This window comes from Triticum aestivum, chromosome 2D, assembly GCF_018294505.1.
Source record: "Triticum aestivum cultivar Chinese Spring chromosome 2D, IWGSC CS RefSeq v2.1, whole genome shotgun sequence".
Classification (NCBI taxonomy): Eukaryota; Viridiplantae; Streptophyta; class Magnoliopsida; order Poales; family Poaceae; genus Triticum; species Triticum aestivum.
This window is the reverse complement of record NC_057799.1, coordinates 533,791,686-533,811,336: the sequence shown is the minus strand read 5'-3', so window position 1 is coordinate 533,811,336 and position 19,651 is coordinate 533,791,686. Positions and strand designations below refer to the sequence as shown.

Here is a 19,651-nt window from a genome sequence, read left to right as displayed (position 1 = left end):
TACGTTGGAGACGTATCAGAGTTGCATTCACACATCAAGAAGAAAGAATGCCTAGGCCCCCAGGTCCTTGGGAAAGTAGATATTTGCCCACTTGACCATATGGTATTTATGTCGTCCATCAATCTCCTACCAAAAAAGCATGATAAATCCTTGTCAAAGGAGCTACGCACACCTTCCGGCAAAATATACATTCCCATCATATACATGGGTAGACTAGAAAGGCATGAGTCAATGAGCATAGATTGGATGTAAATCGGCCGCACCACGACTCAGACATAGAAGCCATCTTCCCCACAAGCGGGTCAAAATCCCGAATGTCGATTCTCGAGTCAAATAGTGGCATCTGCGGGTAGGCGATGGGGAAGAAGGACAACTTACAATTAAGGTTGTCCGCAATCTACTGCTGGTCATCGGTAGAGAACTTTAACACCATCGCCTTGCTTTGATGAAAATTGATCTTAAGACCAGACAATGGCCTCAAATCAAAGGAGAAGGAACTTGAGTTTGATGATGTGGAGTTATGATCCATCTAGCATGATCATGGTGTCGTTGGTGATATTTCAGTTCTTCTCTGGTGTCAAGTTTGGTCTACCACGACCTCTCTTGACATTATCAGCACGCTTGAGCCGTTCACTATGCACTGGAGCTTCTGGGTCTGTGCTGCATATGCCTAATGAAGGAAATATGCCCTAGAGGCAATAATAAAGTTATTATTATTTTTCCTTATTTCATGATAAATGTTTATTATTCATGCTAGAATTGTATTAACCGGAAACTTAGTACATGTGTGAATACATAGACAAAACAAAGTGTCCCTAGTATGCCTCTACTTGACTAGCTCGTTTATCAAAGATGGTTATGTTTCCTAACCATAGACATGTGTTGTCATTTGATGAACGGGATCACATCATTAGGAGAATGATGTGATGGACAAGACCCATTCATTAGCTTAGCATTATGATCGTTACAGTTTCATTGCTACTGCTTTCTTCATGACTTATACATGTTCCTCAGACTACAAGATTATGCAACTCCCGAATACCGGAGGAACACTCTGTGTGCTATCAAACGTCACAATGTAACTGGGTGATTATAAAGATGCTCTACAGGTGTCTCCAATGGTGTTTGTTGAGTTGGCATAGATCGAGATTAGGATTTGTCAATCCGTGTATCGGAGAGGTATCTCTGGGCCCTCTCGGTAATGCACATCACTATAAGCCTTGCAAGCATTGTGACTAATGAGTTAGTTGCGGGATGATGCATTACGGAACGAGTAAAGAGATTTGGCGGTAACGAGATTGAACTAGGTATGAGGATACCGACGATCGAATCTCGGGCAAGTAACATATTGATGACAAAGGGAACAACGTATGTTGTTATGCGGTTTGACCGATAAAGATCTTCGTAGAATATGTAGGAGCCAATATGAGCATCCAGGTTCCGCTATTGGTTATTGACCGGAGATGTGTCTCGGTCATGTCTACATAGTTCTCGAACCCGTAGGGTCCGCACGCTTAACGTTTGATGACGATTTGTATTATGAGTTATGTGATTTGATGACCGAGTTTGTTCGGAGTCCCGGATGAGATCGGGGACATGACGAGGAGTCTCGAAATGGTCGAGATGTAAAAATTAATATATTGGAAGGCTATATTCGGACATCGAAAAGGTTCCGTGTGATTCGGGTATTTTTCGGAGTGCCGGAGAGTTACGGGAATTCGTATTGGGCCTTAATGGGCCATACGGGAAAGGAGAGAAAGGGCCTCAAGGGTGGTCGCACCCCTCCCCATGGACTGGTCTGAATTGTACTAGGGAGGGGGGCCGCCCCCTTCCTTCCTTCTCCTTCTCCCTTCCCCTTTTCCTACTCCAAGTGGGAGGTGGAATCCTACTAGGACTAGGGAGTCCTAGTAGGACTCCACACTTTGGGCGCGCCCTATGAGGGCCGGCCTCCTCCTCCCTCCCTCCTTTATATACAGGGGCAGGGGGCACCCCATAGACACAAGTTGATCAGTTGATCTTTTAGCCGTGTGCGGTGCCCCCCTCCACCATAATCCACCTCGGTCATATCGTAGCGGTGCTTAGGCGAAGCCCTGCGTCGGCAGCATCATCATCACCGTCATCACGCCGTCGTGCTGACGGAACTCTCCCTCGAAGCTCTGCTGGATCGTGAGTTCGAGGGACGTCATCGAGCTGAACGTGTGTTGAACTCGGAGGTGCTGTGCGTTCAGTACTTGGATCGGTCGGATTGTGAAGACGTACGACTACATCAACCGCGTTGTCATAACGCTTCCGCTTTCGGTCTACGAGGGTACGTGGACAACGCTCTCCCATCTCGTTGCTATGCATCACCATGTTCTTGCGTGCGCATAGGAATTTTTTTGAAATTAGTACGTTCCCCAACAGTAGCATCAGAGCCAGGTTTATGCGTGGATGTTATATGCACGAGTAGAACACAAGTGAATTGTGGGCGATACAAGTCATACTGCTTACCAGTATGTCATACTTTGATTCGGCGGTATTGTTGGATGAAGCGGCCCGGACCGACATTACGCGTACGCTTACGCGAGACTGGTTCTACCGACGTGCTTTGCACACAGGTGGCTGGCGGGTGTCAGTTTCTCCAACTTTAGTCGAACCGAGTGTGACTAAGCCCGGTCCTTGGGAAGGTTAAAACAGCACTAACTTGACGAAATGTCATTGTGGTTTTGATGCGTAGGTAAGAACGGTTCTTGCTCAGCCTGTAGCAGCCACGTAAAACTTGCAACAACAAAGTAGAGGACGTCTAACTTGTTTTTGCAGGGCATGTTGTGATGTGATATGGTCAAGACATGATGCTATATTTTATTGTATGTGATGATCATGTTTTGTAACAGAGTTATTGGCAACTGGCAGGAGCCATATGGTTGTCGCTTTATTGTATGCAATGCAATCGCCCTGTAATTGCTTTACTTTATCACTAAGCGGTAGCGATAGTCGTAGAAGCAATAGTTGGCGAGACGACAACGATGCTACGATGGAGATCAAGGTGTCACGCCGGTGACGATGGTGATCATGACGGTGCTTTGGAGATGGAGATCAAAGGCACAAGATGATGATGGCCATATCATATCACTTATATTGATTGTATGTGATGTTTATCCTTTATGCATCTTATTCTGCTTTGATTGACGGTAGCATTATAAGATGATCTCTCACTAAATTTCAAGGTACAAGTGTTCTCCCTGAGTATGCACCGTTGCCAAAGTTCATCGTGTCGAGACACCACGTGATGATCGGGTGTGATAAGATCAACGTACTTATACAACGGGTGCAAGCCACTTTTGCACACGCAGAATACTTGGGTTAAACTTGACGAGCCTAGCGTATGCAGATATGGCCTCGGAACACTGGAGACCGAAAGGTCGAGCGTGAATCATATAGAAGATATGATCAACATAGTGATGTTCACCATTGAAAACTACTCCATCTCACGTGATGATCGGACATGGTTTAGTTGATATGGATCACGTGATCACTTAGATGATAAGAGAGATGTCTATCTAAGTGGGAGTTCTTAAGTAATATGATTAATTGAACTTTAATTTATCATGAACTTAGTCCTGGTAGTATTAGCATATCTATGTTGTAGATCAATAGCTCGCGTTTAGCTCCCCTGTTTTATTTTTAATATGTTCTAGAGAAAACTAAGTTGAAAGATGTTAGTAGCAATGATGCGGATTGGATCCGTGATCTGAGTATTAACTCATTGCTGCACAGAAGAATTATGTCCTTGATGCACCGCTAGGTGACAGACCGGTTGCAGGAGCAGATGCAGACGTTATGAACATTTGGCAAGCTCGATATGATGACTACTTGATAGTTTAGTGCACCATGCTTTACGGCTTAGAATCGGGGCTTCAAAGACGTTTTTGAAATGCCACGGAGCATATGAGATGTTCCAAGAGTTGAAATTAGTATTTCAGACTCATGCCCATGTCGAAAGGTATGAGACCTTTGACAAGTACTACAATCACTTGAATCAAGTGGGAGTTAATGTTCCAGATAAGATAGTGATTGACAGAGTTCTCTAGTCACTATCACCAAGTTACTAGAACTTCGTGATGAACTATAATATGCAAGGGATAACGGAAACAATTCCCAAGCTCTTCGCGATGCTAAAATCGGCGAAGGTAGAAATCAAGAAAAACATCAAGTGTTTATGGTTGACAAGACCACTAGTTTCAAGAAAAGGGACAAAGGGAAGAAGGGGAACTTCAAGAAGAACGGCAAGCAAGTTGCTGCTCAAGTGAAGAAGCCCAAGTCTGGACCTAAGCCTGAGACTAAGTGCTTCTACTGCAAAGGGACTGGTCACTGGAAGCGGAACTACCCCAAGTAATTGGCGGATAAGAAGGATGGCAAAGTGAACATAGGTATATTTGATATACATGTTATTGATGTGTACTTTACTAGTGCTTATAGCAACCCCTTGGTATTTGATACTGGTTCAGTTGCTAAAAGTAGTAACTCGAAACGGGAGTTGCAAAATGAACAGAAACTAGTTAAGGGCGAGGTGAAGATGTGTGTTGGAAGTAGTTCCAAGATTGATATGATCATCATCGCACACTCCCTATACTTTCGGGATTAATGTTGAACCTAAATAAGTGTTATTTGGTGTTTGCGTTGAGCATAAATATGACTTGATCATGTTTATTGCAATACAATTATTCATTTAAGTTAGAGAATAATTGTTGTTCTGTTTACATGAATAAAACCTTATATGGTCATACACCCAATGAAAACGGTTTGTTGGATCTCGATCGTAGTGATACACATATTCATAATATTGAAGCCAAAAGATGCAAAGTTAATAATGATAGTGCAACTTATTTGTGGCACTGCCGTTTAGGTCATATTGGTGTAAAGCGCATGAAGAAACTCCATGTTGATGGGCTTTTGGAATCACTTGATTATGAATCACTTGTTGCTTGCGAACCATGCCTCATGGGCAAGATGACTAAGACTCCGTTCTCCGGAACAATGGAGCAAGCAACTGACTTATTGGAAATAATACATACTGATGTATGTGATCTGATGAGTGTTGAGGCTCGCGGCGGGTATCGTTATTTTCTGACCTTCACAAATGATTTGAGCAGATATGGGTATATCTACTTGATGAAACATAAGTCTGAAAAATTTGAAAAGTTCATATAATTTCATAGTGAAGTGGAAAATCATCGTAACAAGAAAATAAAGTTTCTACGATCTGATCGTGGAAGAGAATATTTGAGTTACGAGTTTGGTCTTCATTTGAAACAATGCGGAATAGTTTCGCAACTCACGCCACCTGGAACACCACAGCGTAATGGTGTGTCCGAACATCGTAACCATACTTTATTAGATATGGTGCAATCTATGATGTCTCTCACCGATTTACCACTATCGTTTTGGGGTTATGCATTAGAGATAGCTGCATTCACGTTAAATAGGGCACCATCTAAATCCGTTGAGATGACGCCATATGAACTGTGGTTTGGCAGAAAACCAAAGTTGTCGTTTCTTAAAGTTTGGGGTTCCGATGCTTATGTGAAAAAGGTTTCATCCTGATAAGCTCAAACCCAAATCGGAGAAATGTGTCTTCAAAGGATACCCAAAGGCAACAGTTGGGTACACCTTCTATCACGAATCCGAAGGCAAGACATTTATTGCTAAGAATGGATCCTTTCTAAAGAAGGATTTTCTCTCGAAAGAAGTGAGTGGGAGGAAAGTATAACTTCATGAGTAACTGTACCTGCTCCCTTATTGGAAAGTAGTTCATCACAGAAATCTGTTCCTATGACTCCTACACCAATTAGTGAGGAAGCTAATGACGATGATCATGTAACTTCAGACCAAGTTACTACCGAACCTCGTAGGTCAACCAGAGTGAGATCCGCACCAGAGTGGTACGGTAATCCTGTTCTGGAGGTCATGTTACTTGACCATGACGAACCTACGAACTATGAGGAAGCGATGATGAGCCCAGATTCCGCGAAACGGCTTGAGGCCATGAAATCTGAGATGGGATCCATGTATGAGACCAAAGTGTGGACTTTGGTTGACTTGCCCGATGATTGGCAAGCCATAGAAAATAAACGGATCTTCAAGAGGAAGACGGACGCTGATAGTAGTGTTACTATCTACAAAGCTAGACTTGTTGAAAAAGGTTTTGACAACGTTCAAGGTGCTGACTACGATGAGATTTTCTCACTCGTAGCGATGCTCAAGTCTGTCCGAATCATGTTAGCAAATTGCCACATTTTATGAAATCTGGCAAATGGATGTCAAATCTACATTCTTAATGGATTTCTTAAAGAAGAGTTGTATATGATGCAACCAGAAGGTTTTGTCGATCCTAAAGGTGCTAACAAAATGTGCAAGCTCCAGCGATCCATCTATGGACTGGTGCAAGCATCTCGGAGTTGGAATATACGCTTTGATGAGTTGATCAAAGCATATAGTTTTATACAGACTTGCGGTGAAGCCTGTATTTACAAGAAAGTGAGTGGGAGCACTACAGCATTTCTGATAAATATATGTGAATGACATATTGTTGATCGGAAATAATATAGAATTTTCTGGAAAGCATAAAGGAGTATTTGAAAGGAGTTTTTAAAAGAAAGACCTCAGTGGAGCTGCTTACATATTGAGCATCAAGATCTATAGAGATAGATCAAGACGCTTGATAAGTTTTTTCAATGAGTACATACCTTGACAAGATTTTGAAGTAGTTCAAAATGGAACAGTCAAAGAAAGAGTTCTTGCCTGTGTTACAAGGTGTGAAATTGAGTAAGACTCAAAGCCCGACCACGGCAAAAGATAGAAAGAGAATGAAAGTCATTTCCTATGCCTCAGCCAGATCTATTGTATACCCTACACTGAGTACCAGATCTATTGTATACCCTACACTGAGTTTGGCTAGGGAGTACAATAGTGATCTAGGAGTAGATCACTGAACATCGGTCAAAATTATCCTTAGTGGAATAAGGATATGTTTCTCGATTATGGAGGTGACAAAAGGTTCATCGTAAAGGGTTACGTCGATGCAAGTTTTGACACTGATCCAGATACTCTAAGTCTCAATCTGGATACATATTGAAAGTGGGAGCAATTAGCTAAAGTAGCTCCGTGCAGAGCATTGTAGACATAGAAATTTGCAAAATACATACGGATCTGAATTTGGCAGACCGGTTGACTAAACTTCTCTCACAAGCAAAACATAATCACACCTTAGTACTCTTTGGGTGTTAATCACATGGTGATGTGAACTAAGATTACTGACTCTAGTAAACCCTTTGAGTGTTGGTCACATGGCGATGTGAACTATTGTAGCGACCAGACCTCAAATGGCCTGTGCTGCTGTGCACCAGTGTCATCCCTGGATCAGTAATGCTGACACGCACAGTACAAATGGAGGATTTATAACAGAGTAGCAATCACACACTTATTACATCGAATATCTCCAAAGAGATTAAGTATGAAAACATGGCTTAAGGCCATCTAATAACGATAACAGCGGAAGACTTGGAAGATAAGTGAGTCCATCAACTCCAGCGGCATCACTGAGTATAAGACCACGACCTAAGGCACCTTACTCGTCATCTGAAAAAGTCTGCAACATGAAACGTTGCAGCCCGAAAACGGGTCAGCACATAGAATATGCTGGCAATGCAACACATAGAGAACAATGAACAATAATAATGCTATACTATATGCATATATGGCTGGTGGAAAGCTCTATGGTTACAGTTTTGCGAAAAGCCAATTTTATCCTACTTCAAAAGGAATAAATTTTATTTAACTATCATGGTGGTTGAAACATTGAGAAGGTACCTCCAACTCAATCCCAATTAAGTGTCATCATTAACCCAACAAAATTAATTATAAGTATCACGGTGATGAGATTCAAATGACAATCCAGGTACTAGATACTCAAGTTGTCCATAACCGGGGACACGGCTAATCATGATCAGTTTGTACACTCTGCAGAGGTTTGCGCACTTTTCCCCACAAGACTCGATCGCCTCCGCTTGATTCTCGCACTGCATGATGTTTGAGAAACGGATGACCGAGACACAGTCTTTCAGAAACAATCACTCTTTACTCTGGATGGACCGGTACACCTACTTTCCCCTACATCTGCTAGTCCACCTCTTCAAGAGATCCTGTAACCTACTCAGCTATGCTAGAGCCCATAATAGCTTGTGGCTGCACACGGAAGTTTCTAGCATGAATAATCTTATGATCCCTTTGAGCCTGGGTGGCGGACCTTATACATACAGACAACACTGGGTTCTCCAGGTGCCTCAATCCACCCAGATGTGAGTTTTAGTTGCCACCTTAAGTTGAACCATTATTAGACATCTCACATCTGTCATGAATATCACTCAAACCCAATCCACGTCTACGAGCATAGCATGGCAATAATAAAAGCAACGTAGAAGTAACTCCCAAGGGTTTGAATAGAAAACAGGTAATAGGTACTACTTCAACTACTTCCCAGATACCCACAATTTAATTAGATCCTAATCATGCAATGTTTGAGGAAATAGATCTAATGCAATAAAACTGGGTATGAACGGGATATGATCAAAGTGTTACTTGCCTTGCTGATGATCCGCAAAACCTAACGAGTCGAAGTAACAAGCGGCACACTCCGGGTACTCTATCGCAAACAAACAAGCATACAATCAGTACTCAACTAATGCACAGGTAAAACTCGAATGGAAGATCCAACCAGAAAGTTCAACTTAAGAACTCCGGTTTGCAAAAAGAATCAACTCGAAAGAAACAACGAAAGTCAAACGGCGAAAGAAAGAAACTTCGTTTGCTAATCTGGATCTAGGTCAAATTTTACTGTAGCAAAAACTTGTTTGAGTAGGTTAAACGGAAAGAGAATTTCGAGACGAAACTCTAGGCGCTTGAATCACCTGATTCCGATAAACGAGCGAAAAGTTAAACAGAATCGAAAATTCGATCAGAAATCGAATCTGAGAAAATAACGAGAAAATCCGACAAAAAGAAAAACGGACGAACGGTTAAATAACGGACGTTCGTTAACAGAGAAAAACCGACGAACGGTTCGGTGAACGCTCGCAAAATAAGAAAACCGAAAAAAAACCGATCTAGGGTTTTTTTAACAAAAAGGGGTTTTTTTACAGAAAACCGGTCAATGACGGAAAACGGCCGGCGGCAGTACCTTGACGGCGGGCTCCGGCGAGGGGCTCCGGCGGGGCAGGGCTCGGCGGCGGGGTGCGGGGCTCGGGGAGGCGGCGAGGGGCGGCGGCTCCGGGGCTCCCGGCGGCGGCGGCGGGCGAGATGCGGGCGGGCGGCGGCGGCGATGTCGACGGCGGCGGCTCGGGGTGAGGAGAGAAACGAGGGGGGGTATTTAAGGAGGGGGGCGTCGGTGCTTGGGGAAGGGGTCGGCCGGCGGCGTCGTGCGGCGGCCGGACTCGGGCGGCGATCCCGTGCGGGAGGAGGAGAGAGCGCGGGCGGGCCGTCGGCTGGGCCTTTGTCCCAGTCGGCGCGGGCGCGTTTTTTTTAAATAAGTTCCGCGGAAAATATTGCGTAGAAAAATAAATAAAAATCAGAAAAATATGAAATAAATTTTCCCCGTCTAGTTAGAAAATCTAGAATAGGGTGAACATTTTTAAAATCAAAAATAAATATTTTGAAAACATGCAATATTGTTAATGCAATAAAAATTGCAAATAAATTCCAAATAATGTTTTTAACATTTTTCCTCCAGTATTTCAATTGTTTTGGAGAAGTCATATTTTCTCCTCTCGTTTATTTAAAAATGAAATATTTTTCCGGAGAGAAAAATAATTAAAACCAAAATCCTCGTTTTATTATTTGATGGAAATCAAATATGAAAATTCGAGAAAATCCCCAACTCTCTCCGAGGGTCCTTGAGTTGCTTAGGATTTATCGAGGATTCGTCAAAATGCAATAAAATATGATATGCAAAATGATGATCTATGTATAACATACCAAATTGAAAATTTGGGATGTTACAACTATGGGTGTTAATCACATGGCGACGTGAACTATGGGTGTTAATCACATGGTGATGTGAACTATTGGTGTTAAATCACATGGCGATGTGAACTAGATTATTGACTCTAGTGCAAGTGGGAGACTGAAGGAAATATGCCCTAGAGGCAATAATAAAGTTATTATTTATTTCCTTATTTCATGATAAATATTTATTATTCATGCTAGAATTGTATTAACCGGAAACTTAGTACATGTATGAATACATAGACAAAACAAAGTGTCCCTAGTATGCCTCTACTTGACTAGCTCGTTTATCAAAGATGGTTATGTTTCCTAACCATAGACATGTGTTGTCATTTGATGAACGGGATCACATCATTAGGAGAATGATGTGATGGACAAGACCCATTCATTAGCGTAGCATTATGATCGTTACAGTTTCATTGCTACTGCTTTCTTCATGACTTATACATGTTCCTCAGACTATGAGTTTATGCAACTCCCGAATACCGGAGGAACACTTTATGTGCTATCAAACGTCACAACGTAACTGGGTGATTATAAAGATGCTCTACAGGTGTCTCCGATGGTGTTTGTTGAGTTGGCATAGATCGAGATTAGGATTTGTCACTCCGTGTATCAGAGAGGTATCTCGTATCTCTGGGCCCTCTCGGTAATGCACATCACTATAAGCCTTGCAAGCATTGTGACTAATGAGTTAGTTACGGGATGATGCATTACGGAACGAGTAAAGAGACTTTCCGGTAACGAGATTGAACTAGGTATGAAGATACCGACGATCGAATCTCGGGCAAGTAACATATCGATGACAAAGGGAACAACGTATGTTGTTATGCGGTTTGACCGATAAAGATCATCGTAGAATATGTAGGAGCCAATATGAGCATCCAGGTTCCGCTATTGGTTATTGATCGGAGATGTGTCTCGGTCATGTCTACATAGTTCTCGAACCCGTAGGGTCTGCACGCTTAACGTTCGATGACGATTTGTATTATGAGTTATGTGATTTGATGACCGAAGTTTGTTCGGAGTCCCAGATGAGATCGGGGACATGACGAGGAGTCTCGAAATGGTCGAGACGTAAAGATCAATATATTGGAAAGCTATATTCGGACATCGGAAAGGTTCCGAGTGATTCGGGTATTTTTCGGAGTACCAGAGAGTTACGGGAATTCGTATTGGGCCATACGGGAAAGGAGAGAAAAGGCCTCAAGGGTGGCTGCACCCCTCCCCATGGACTGGTCCGAATTGGACTAGGGAGGGGGGGCGCCCCCTTCCTTCCTTCTCCTTCTTCCTTCCCCATTTCCTACTCCAAGTGGGAGGTGGAATCCTACTAGGACTAGGGAGTCCTAGTAGGACTCCACACTTTGGGCGCGCCCTATGAGGGCCGGCCTCCTCTTCCCTCCCTCCTTTATATACAGGGGCAGGGGGGCACCCCATAGACACAAGTTAATCAGTTGATCTTTTAGCCGTGTGCGGTGCCCCACTCCATCATAATCCACCTCGGCATATCGTAGCGGCGCTTAGGCGAAGCCCTGCATCGGTAGCATCATCATCACCGTCATCATGCCATCGTGCTGACGGAACTCTCCCTCGAAGCTCTGCTGGATCGCGAGTTCGAGGGACGTCATCGAGCTGAACGTGTGCTGAACTCGGAGGTGCCGTGCATTCGGTACTTGGATCGGTCGGGTCGTGAAGACGTACGACTACATCAACTGCGTTGTCATAACGCTTCCTCTTTCGGTCTACGAGGGTACGTGGACAACACTCTCCCATCTCGTTGCTATGCATCACCATGTTCTTGCGTGCGCGTAGAATTTTTTTTGAAATTACTACGTTCCCCAACACCTAAACCATCTTAGACGATGTTGGACAATCTTCTCTTGAATCTGTGCTAGAGCCACCCCATAACGTCCCCAGCCATATCCCCCACAAGTTAGCATGTGACAACCTCATTGGTTCAATTTTTACCATGGGAAAAAGTAAAAAAATTAGAAAAAAGAATCGTAGCTAGGTTTAGTATACTAGCAAAAAAGCTCGTGCGTTGCATCAGAAGAAAAAATAACACACGATATTAACCCAATAACCATCACTCAAGACCACAAGGTCCACGTCCATTATATTAGTGAGGCATCACATTTGTGTTGCCACCTATCCTCCTTCTCACCCTCGCTGTCGGTGGCCTTAGTGTTCACACAAAACCAAAACGTGTTTGAATGTGGTTACTCCTAAGGCGTCTTTCTCACTCTCCCTCTCCTTCCCTCCTCTCTCTCTCTCTCTCTCTCTCTCCCGGGATGAGAAATCTGTTGTTTTTCCCCTGTGAGATTTTTTAGAGGTGTGCACGTGTGGTTATTGATGTTTTCTTTCGTCACTATATGGTTTTACGGGTGTTTATTTACAATCCGGATATAGTGGGTGTTTATTTACAATCCGGATCACCGCCGGTATGAAAGAAAAATGAACCGTGCGCTATAGATTATAAGTTCGCTTGAAAATATATTTTAAATATATTTAACAGGTAAAAATAATATCATATTCATATTCTACACAGTTTTCTAATCAAATTTCATATATAAAATGTTAAAATCGGAGTTACAATTTAAAAGATATTGATAATTTAGAAAAGGCATTTGTTTGACTTCAATATCTTCCAAAATAATATTTAAAAATATTTAATAGGTAAAAATATCATCACATTCAGATTGTACACATTTTTCTTATCAAATTTCATATGCAACATGTTCAAATCGGAGTTATGATTAAAAATATTTGTTTTACTTAAATATGATCGGCTGATGAATTACCTAGAAAGTCAGGGGGTTTTCGAAAACATATAAAATAACGGTTCGACTGTGACTTAAATGTGTACTGCAGGTTAATTAACAAAAAATACATAGAGTTTTCTGCAAAATTACGTGACGGACCCAAAGCTGGCCATACGGGCCGTGCTAACTAGGTCGGCCCAGTAGCACGCATGCACGGCACGACCCGAACTAGACAGGCCAGGCCTGGCACGCGGCACGCCATTGGCCATGCCTAGACCTAAAGGCTGGGCACGCGGGCCGACACGACACGGTCCATTTTTTTGAAATATATATATATATATATATATATATATATATATATATATGTCCTATATAAATACCTAATACTCTAATATGCTCAATATTTTTGTAGTGCTTCGATTTTTTCCCATGGTAATATGTGTCTCATTCATATCGTAGAGATCAAAGTACAAATCACGTAAAGGCCGACATGACAAAACTGAAAAGATAGCCGAACATCTTTGAGCTTGACACCAACGCCCGTCACCTGCCTCCGGCACCACCACAACATCCACCAAAGAAAAGAATGACGAATCACCTCCTCGCCCGAGCTCGACGCAGCTCCATCGCTGATATGCAGCTTTGCGGACCTCCAAGGTGGCTCACCAAAAGTGAAGACCTTACCGTTGAACGAATCAGACCGGGGCAACACCCCGGACACGCCATCGAACTCCAGATCTGGCACCCCACCACGACTAAGACGCCGAAGGAGGAAACCATACCTGCCTTCCATGAACCACGAGCCCAGCACACGTTCCGTCTTCCAGATGTCATCGGTGCAGACCACAATCTGCATCTGCTCCTGGACTATCTCCCGAGCTCCGCGCCGGCGTTGGAGCAAACGTCGTCGCAACGACAGAGCCCGAAGACACATGTCCACCGCGAGGATGCCGCTACCGCCACGCCATCCTTACTTGAACAGACTGGTTTTCAAATTCATCCCCAACCATAGAACCAATGACCTCGTTAGGGAAGGATTCAAAGAATCTTTATCCAGCGCCGTCATCGTCGCCGCCGAAGCAAAGACGATGAACAACCTAAAAATCTAGACTACGAAAGAGTAGAAATGATTCACATGAGTGAATCCGGCGACCCCCCTCATCATTGACGACCGAGGTCGCCGACGGAGGGGAGCCGCCGGAGGACGGTGTTGGAAGACCGGCCTCTCCTGGCGGCGGCTAGGGTTACAGCCGCCAGGAAACGAGAGGAAAACAAGTTTGCACGCCCTTGTGCGGCTCGCTTTTCTTAGGGGATTCTAAAAGAAACACTTATGTAGTGCTTGGATCTGAGTAGTTGTGCTATTATTCTGTAGTCTTTGTATGTTTTTTTATCTTTTTGTAATTCTAGAGCACGTCTTGTATTCTTTTATTTCTTCGAGATGGAAGGTTTTAATGATGTAGGTACTAAGAAAACTCTAAATTTATCCCACATAATACTTCACCGATTTAAAAAAAAATTATATTTTTGACTTTCCTCCTGTTTTTAAGGTATTTCACATAAAAAATAAATCAAGCCGACACGGGCTGGCGTGCCACGGGCCGGCCCACTTACTTCCCGTGCCGTGCTTGGGTTGCTGCCTGCAGCATGTGGGCCGGCACGGCACGGCTCGACTATTAATCGTGCCTTGGTGGGCCGTGTCGTGCCAGGCACGTTTACAACGGGATGGGCCGTGCCGGCTCGTTTGACCGGGGGGATCGTCCGTCATGTTTGGTTAGGCCATCCTGGAGATTTTTGCTTCGTGCCAACTGTGTGACGGATGAATAAAAGCTTCGTGAGTTTGTCTAAAAAAACTAGGAGCATTCCTATATGGTAGAGACCTTCACCTATATATAAAAAAAAATTATGGTAGAGACCTCGGCGTATTGCCCTGTCCGCCTTAACTCGCCGCCTGGCACGGTGAGATCGCCATGTCCACCCCTCACCTACGTCAGCACCTAGGGTTTCACCAGAGCGCGCCCATGGAGATCCAGAGCGTCGTGCGCACGACACAGCAGCTCCTGCCGGAACTCGACGCTCCTCCTGCAAGTACGTATCCCTCTCCGCATCTCTGTTTTAGGCGAAAAATCATCTCATAGCAATCTCTCTCCCGCAGTAGCGCTCCGTTAAACTGATGCATCTTTAATCTTTTCAATTTCCCTCTACCTCTACCAGTTTCATCCGTCATAAATCCGGTTCAGCCGTCAGTTGGCGTTGGTTTGGTGTATGGCAATTTGGGCCAATCCCTCCCGGCAATTCTTTATATATGTGGTTATGTGCCACCATACCTGATGGTTCTGATAAACTGCAGAAAATTGGCTGTGGGGAAAAAAGATTTTTTGGATAGTGGGCGATACTATCGAGTTAGATTATGCAAGGAACTAAGATGCCAGATAGGAAATACTATCAATTCAGCGTGGAATTTCGAAAAAAAAACACTGAAAGTACATCTAAGTTAGCGCTTTAGATTGAATAAACAATTCCAACAAAACCCCAACTTATTACTCCCTCCGTAAACAAATATAAGAGCGTTTAGATCTCTAAAATAGTGATCTGAACGCTCTTATATTTCTTTACAGAGGGAGTACTGCTTACCGTTCCTACTTTTGTAATCACGTGAAATGTTAATGGCATGCTGGATGAACAAAATTGATATCAATGAGACCAAATGCACTGAAGGCAGGGGATGGAGGGATTCATCAGCTGAAAGAGAGGCTCAAACTTGCCGAGAAAGCGACATTCTTCAAGGTGCCCCCAAAAGGAGACAAGGCATTGAGCTTGACAAACTTCCTGAGGTGGGTTGCAAATAACTGCATGTTTATTTTAACTTCTCGTGGTAGATGCATTTGGACGCAGCACTCATATGTACACCTCTTGTTATCGATCAACAATCTTGCATGGTAGATTCGCTAACAACATTTAAACAAGTTTAGTCCAGTGTGTTGTTTTTATCTTTAATGTAGGTCTTGATGCAACACGCATGTGCCAGTTATAACAATATAATTTTTTGTATGTTCTAAGTGAAATCACTAACTATAATCTAATCATTAAACTTGTCAACAATGTTTCTGCAGGATATGCTACATCATATACATTCACTTATGCCAGTAAAAGACGCTGGCCGTGCCGCCTGTGTATCTAAACGATTTCTGCATTCATGGAGATGTTATTCAAATCTCAAACTCAATAAACGAACACTTGGGTTGATTGGCGACAAATTTGAGGGAAATGAAATATATCACATCAACAAAGTTGACCAAATTCTTAATAGTTATTCTAAAAATGGGATGAAGGTGAAGTCACTTAAACTTGATCTTTTCCATTGTAGCAGTGCGAGTGCCTTCCATCTGGACCGGTGGCTCAGAATTGCTCTCAAATCTGGTATCAAAGAACTAAGCTTTTCGTTGTCTCGTTCCATGAAAGAAGAATACTGTTTTCCATGTTCGGTTTTATAACATTGTTTTAAATAGCCCGCTATAGCTCCCCGCTATAGCACGCTATAGCATTTACAGAAGGTCTTGCACTAAGAGACTTTGATCCAAACAAATGAACAAACATTTTAAATAGCTTCGCTATAGCACGCTATAGCATTTAGAAAAGGTCCGCCGCTAAGAGGCTTAGCGCGCTATTTAAAACTATGGTTTTATTTGACGAGCAAGCTGCGAGTTCGATTGAGCACCTTAATATCTCCAAGTGCACTTTTCAACCTATGGAAACACTTGGCTATTTTGAAAGATTGAAAAGTTTAGACCTATTCCGTGTTCGCATTACTGAGGAAGGATTATGGAAGTTGCTCTCAAAATCTTTCAGCTTAGAACGGTTGGATATATTTTCATGCAATGAAATAATTTGTTTGAAGATACCGTGTACACTGCAGAAACTTAATTTGCTCATAGTTACAAGTTGTCAAAAGATTCAGGTGATAGATATCAGCGCTCCGAATCTCTTCACTTTTCACTATGTTGGGTTCCCGCCAGAGATCTATATCGGAGATTCTTCCCAACTTACAGAAGTACATTTGTCATCTTTATATCCGTCCAGAATCATCTCTTACGGTCGTGCCAAGCTTCCATCTATCGCTAGCAATGTCGAGAGGCTTACCCTGTTGTCCTATGGTGAGATATGTTTTGGGTTTACATTTCAATCAGATTATATTTATAAGCATCATCAGACTAGCTTATAGTGGCTATATTGAACTACATAATCACTCTCGGGACTTTGTTCTTCAGAATGTGAACACTCCAATGCTTCCTGACAAGCTCCTCCACCTCAAGAGTTTGAAGATTGTCCTTAACGGATCAGGGCCCTGTTCCCCTGTCTATGACACCTTTTCTCTGGCTTCTTTTCTTGATGCTTCTCCTGCCTTGGAATCTTTCATCTTGCGTGTAAGTCACTATTCATGTCTTCTTGATATCTATGGAAAAACCAGTGAGCATATATCTTATAAACGATTGTGGTCTTATTTATCTTCTAAACTACTGCTTATCAAGGAACAGTGATATTAATGTTTGATGCTACATCATTATTTGCAGATAGAACGAAATGCCATAATACATTATTATGATGCTGGGGGCGATGCATACCCAAGGGGGAAACCGGCATACCAGCATGACCACCTCAAACGGGTGATGATCGCTGGCTTCCGTTCAGCCAAGAGCCTTATTAAGCTTGTAATCCACATCCTTGAGAGCGCTCCTTCGCTGGAGTGTCTCACGCTGGATACGACCCCTGGTGGCCATGGTAGGAAGCTTGGTGATACAAGCATATGCAGTGCTGCAAGAATGTGGGGTAAATGTTGTTATATGAGTGAGAGAGCTCTTGAAGAGGCTAACAGAGCTGTTGAGGCTGCGAGTAGATACATCATTGGGAGAGTTCCATCAACTGTTGAATTTGAGGTCCTTGAGCCCTGTAGGCAATGCCGTACTGGCAACCAGTAGATGGATGCTTGTGTGGTTTGTCCTAGTTAACATGCAAGTTTGGGCCAGTGGTCCGGTTCAAGCGGCTCATTAGATATTTGCATATAGTTAAATAAAAGTAAATTCACTTTAACCCTCAAGTCTGAAAGCTTGGCTGATTGATCCTCAACTATGAAACCATACACCTGACCCTCCAAAGTTTTAGTTTAAAAACAATGCACATAACTCCAAGGTGGTTTTGGAAGGCAGATCTGCCACGGTGGCAATGTTTGGCATATGTTAAGCTGCAGCGATGATAAAATACCAGCTTCATTGCCATGTCACAAGGTTTCTTCTCCCTCTTTATATAGTACATGTAATGCCATATGGACTGCCTTTATGGCAAAACCATTGTGCAAATTCGTCCTGGGGGATTATGCGCAGTGGTTTTGAAAGATTTGGAGGGTCACATGTCCAATTTATAGTTGAGAATGTTGGTGAGCCATATCCCGAACTTGAGAGGGTTAAGTGAATTTTTTTTGATAAATTTTTTCATTACAAATATGAAGTCATACATCATCTGCACTGGCTATATTACAATCTCATAATGCATCACCGAAGCAATAAAGCAACTGATTAAAAAAGGACGATGATAACTGCCACACGTGTGGGCGTTAAGGGGGTCTGCCCACACGTTTTGTGTGGTGTCTAAGAGGACCAGTCCACATGCCTATGTGTGGGCAAAACAACTAGCGCCCACACGCCTTTTTTTCCTTGCGGTCCCTCTCATATGCCTACGTGTGGGCAAAATGCATAACGCCCACACGACCTCTCTCAGCCACCTACCTCACGGTCCCGCACGCCCCGCGTGACAGTCACCATGCGTCCCCGCAGTTGCCATGGCCCGGACCCTCTTGAATGTCCGTTTAACTGCAGTTGCCATGTCGCTAAACTACAGTTGCCATGGTTGCTCAACTGCAGTTGCCATCTCAGATCAAGTGCCAGATGCCATTTTGGACAACTGAAGCTGTTGCCATGTATGGTCTGGTTTATCATAGTTGCCATGATTTGAAAACTTTAGAGGTTGCCACCTACTAACACTAAGCAGTTGCCATGTATGGTCCGGTTTACTATAGTTGCCATGATTTGAAAACCTTAGGAGTTGCCACCTACTAACACTAGGCAGTTACCGTGTAGCGCTACAAAGAGGACATGGCAAAACAACATGTTCGGGTAAAAAGAGAGTTGCCATCTGCTTACAAGCACACTAGGGCAATTGCCGTGTACCCTGCAAAACACATGGCAACTGACATGTTCGGGTAAAAAAAAGAGTTGCCATCTGCTACACTAGGGCAGTTGCCATGTACACTGCAAAACGCATGGCAACTGGCAGCTTGGGTGTGGGAGAGGAGACGGGCGTGTGAGCGAGATGGCAAATGCCCACACACCAGCCCTTGTGCGTGAGTGAAAACTGACGTGTGGGCGAACTGCTAAACGCCGACACACCGGCCCCTCCGTGTGGTGAAACGGACGTGTGGGCGACCGGGTGAATGCCCACACACCAGCCCAGTCTTACGTGACACCACAATCATGCCAAGATTCGTGCACCCCAAACAGACGCGGATCCACGCGTGTGGACAAGATGCAAACGCCCACACGTCTGTTAAAAAAGAAAACAACATGCACCCCCTCGTATCTAAAAGCATCTACAGCCGGGCGCCTCATACGTCCGGGCGGACTGACCGGTCACGAAATTTCGCTAGACAACCTCCTTAAACGGGCCTCAAATGTCTAGGCTAACTGACACCCCTCACATCCAGCCCAAATATGGGGCGGATATGGGTGGCGCCCGGACACGCCGGCCACGTCGGACCCGATAGTCCGACTCCATCGCAAATTGCACCAAATCCCCCCTTCCCC

General features: G+C 43.6%; 1 protein-coding gene across 2 annotated transcripts; it reads left to right on the top strand.

Annotated features, from left to right (window-relative positions):
• Positions 1-14,717: 14,717 nt before the first annotated feature.
• On the top strand, positions 14,718-17,923 carry LOC123049814 (uncharacterized). 2 transcript variants are annotated; one of them, XM_044472684.1, is made up of 5 exons: positions 14,718-14,885; positions 15,516-15,631; positions 15,911-16,951; positions 17,066-17,221; positions 17,369-17,922. In XM_044472684.1, exons 3-5 carry the CDS (start codon positions 16,796-16,798, stop codon positions 17,771-17,773), a joined length of 717 nt encoding a protein of 238 aa, XP_044328619.1. In that variant the 5' UTR covers positions 14,718-14,885; positions 15,516-15,631; positions 15,911-16,795; the 3' UTR covers positions 17,774-17,922. The 2 variants fall into 2 exon arrangements, with proteins under 2 accessions (XP_044328619.1, XP_044328618.1); XM_044472683.1 differs by lacking the exon at positions 15,516-15,631 and having other exon boundaries at positions 16,878-16,951; positions 17,369-17,923.
• The last annotated feature ends 1,728 nt before the right edge of the window (positions 17,924-19,651 follow it).

What these genes read in the sequence shown, in the direction of transcription:
- LOC123049814 (XM_044472683.1), top strand. Translation starts at nt 14,768, where the DNA reads ATGTCCACCCCTCACCTACGTCAGCACCTAGGGTTTCACCAGAGCGCG. An exon ending in ACTCGACGCTCCTCCTGCAA is followed by an intron (nt 14,886 to 16,877) that starts GTACGTATCCCT and finishes ATATCCGTCCAG; the next exon opens with AATCATCTCTTACGGTCGTG. An exon ending in GCTTACCCTGTTGTCCTATG is followed by an intron (nt 16,952 to 17,065) that starts GTGAGATATGTT and finishes TTTGTTCTTCAG; the next exon opens with AATGTGAACACTCCAATGCT.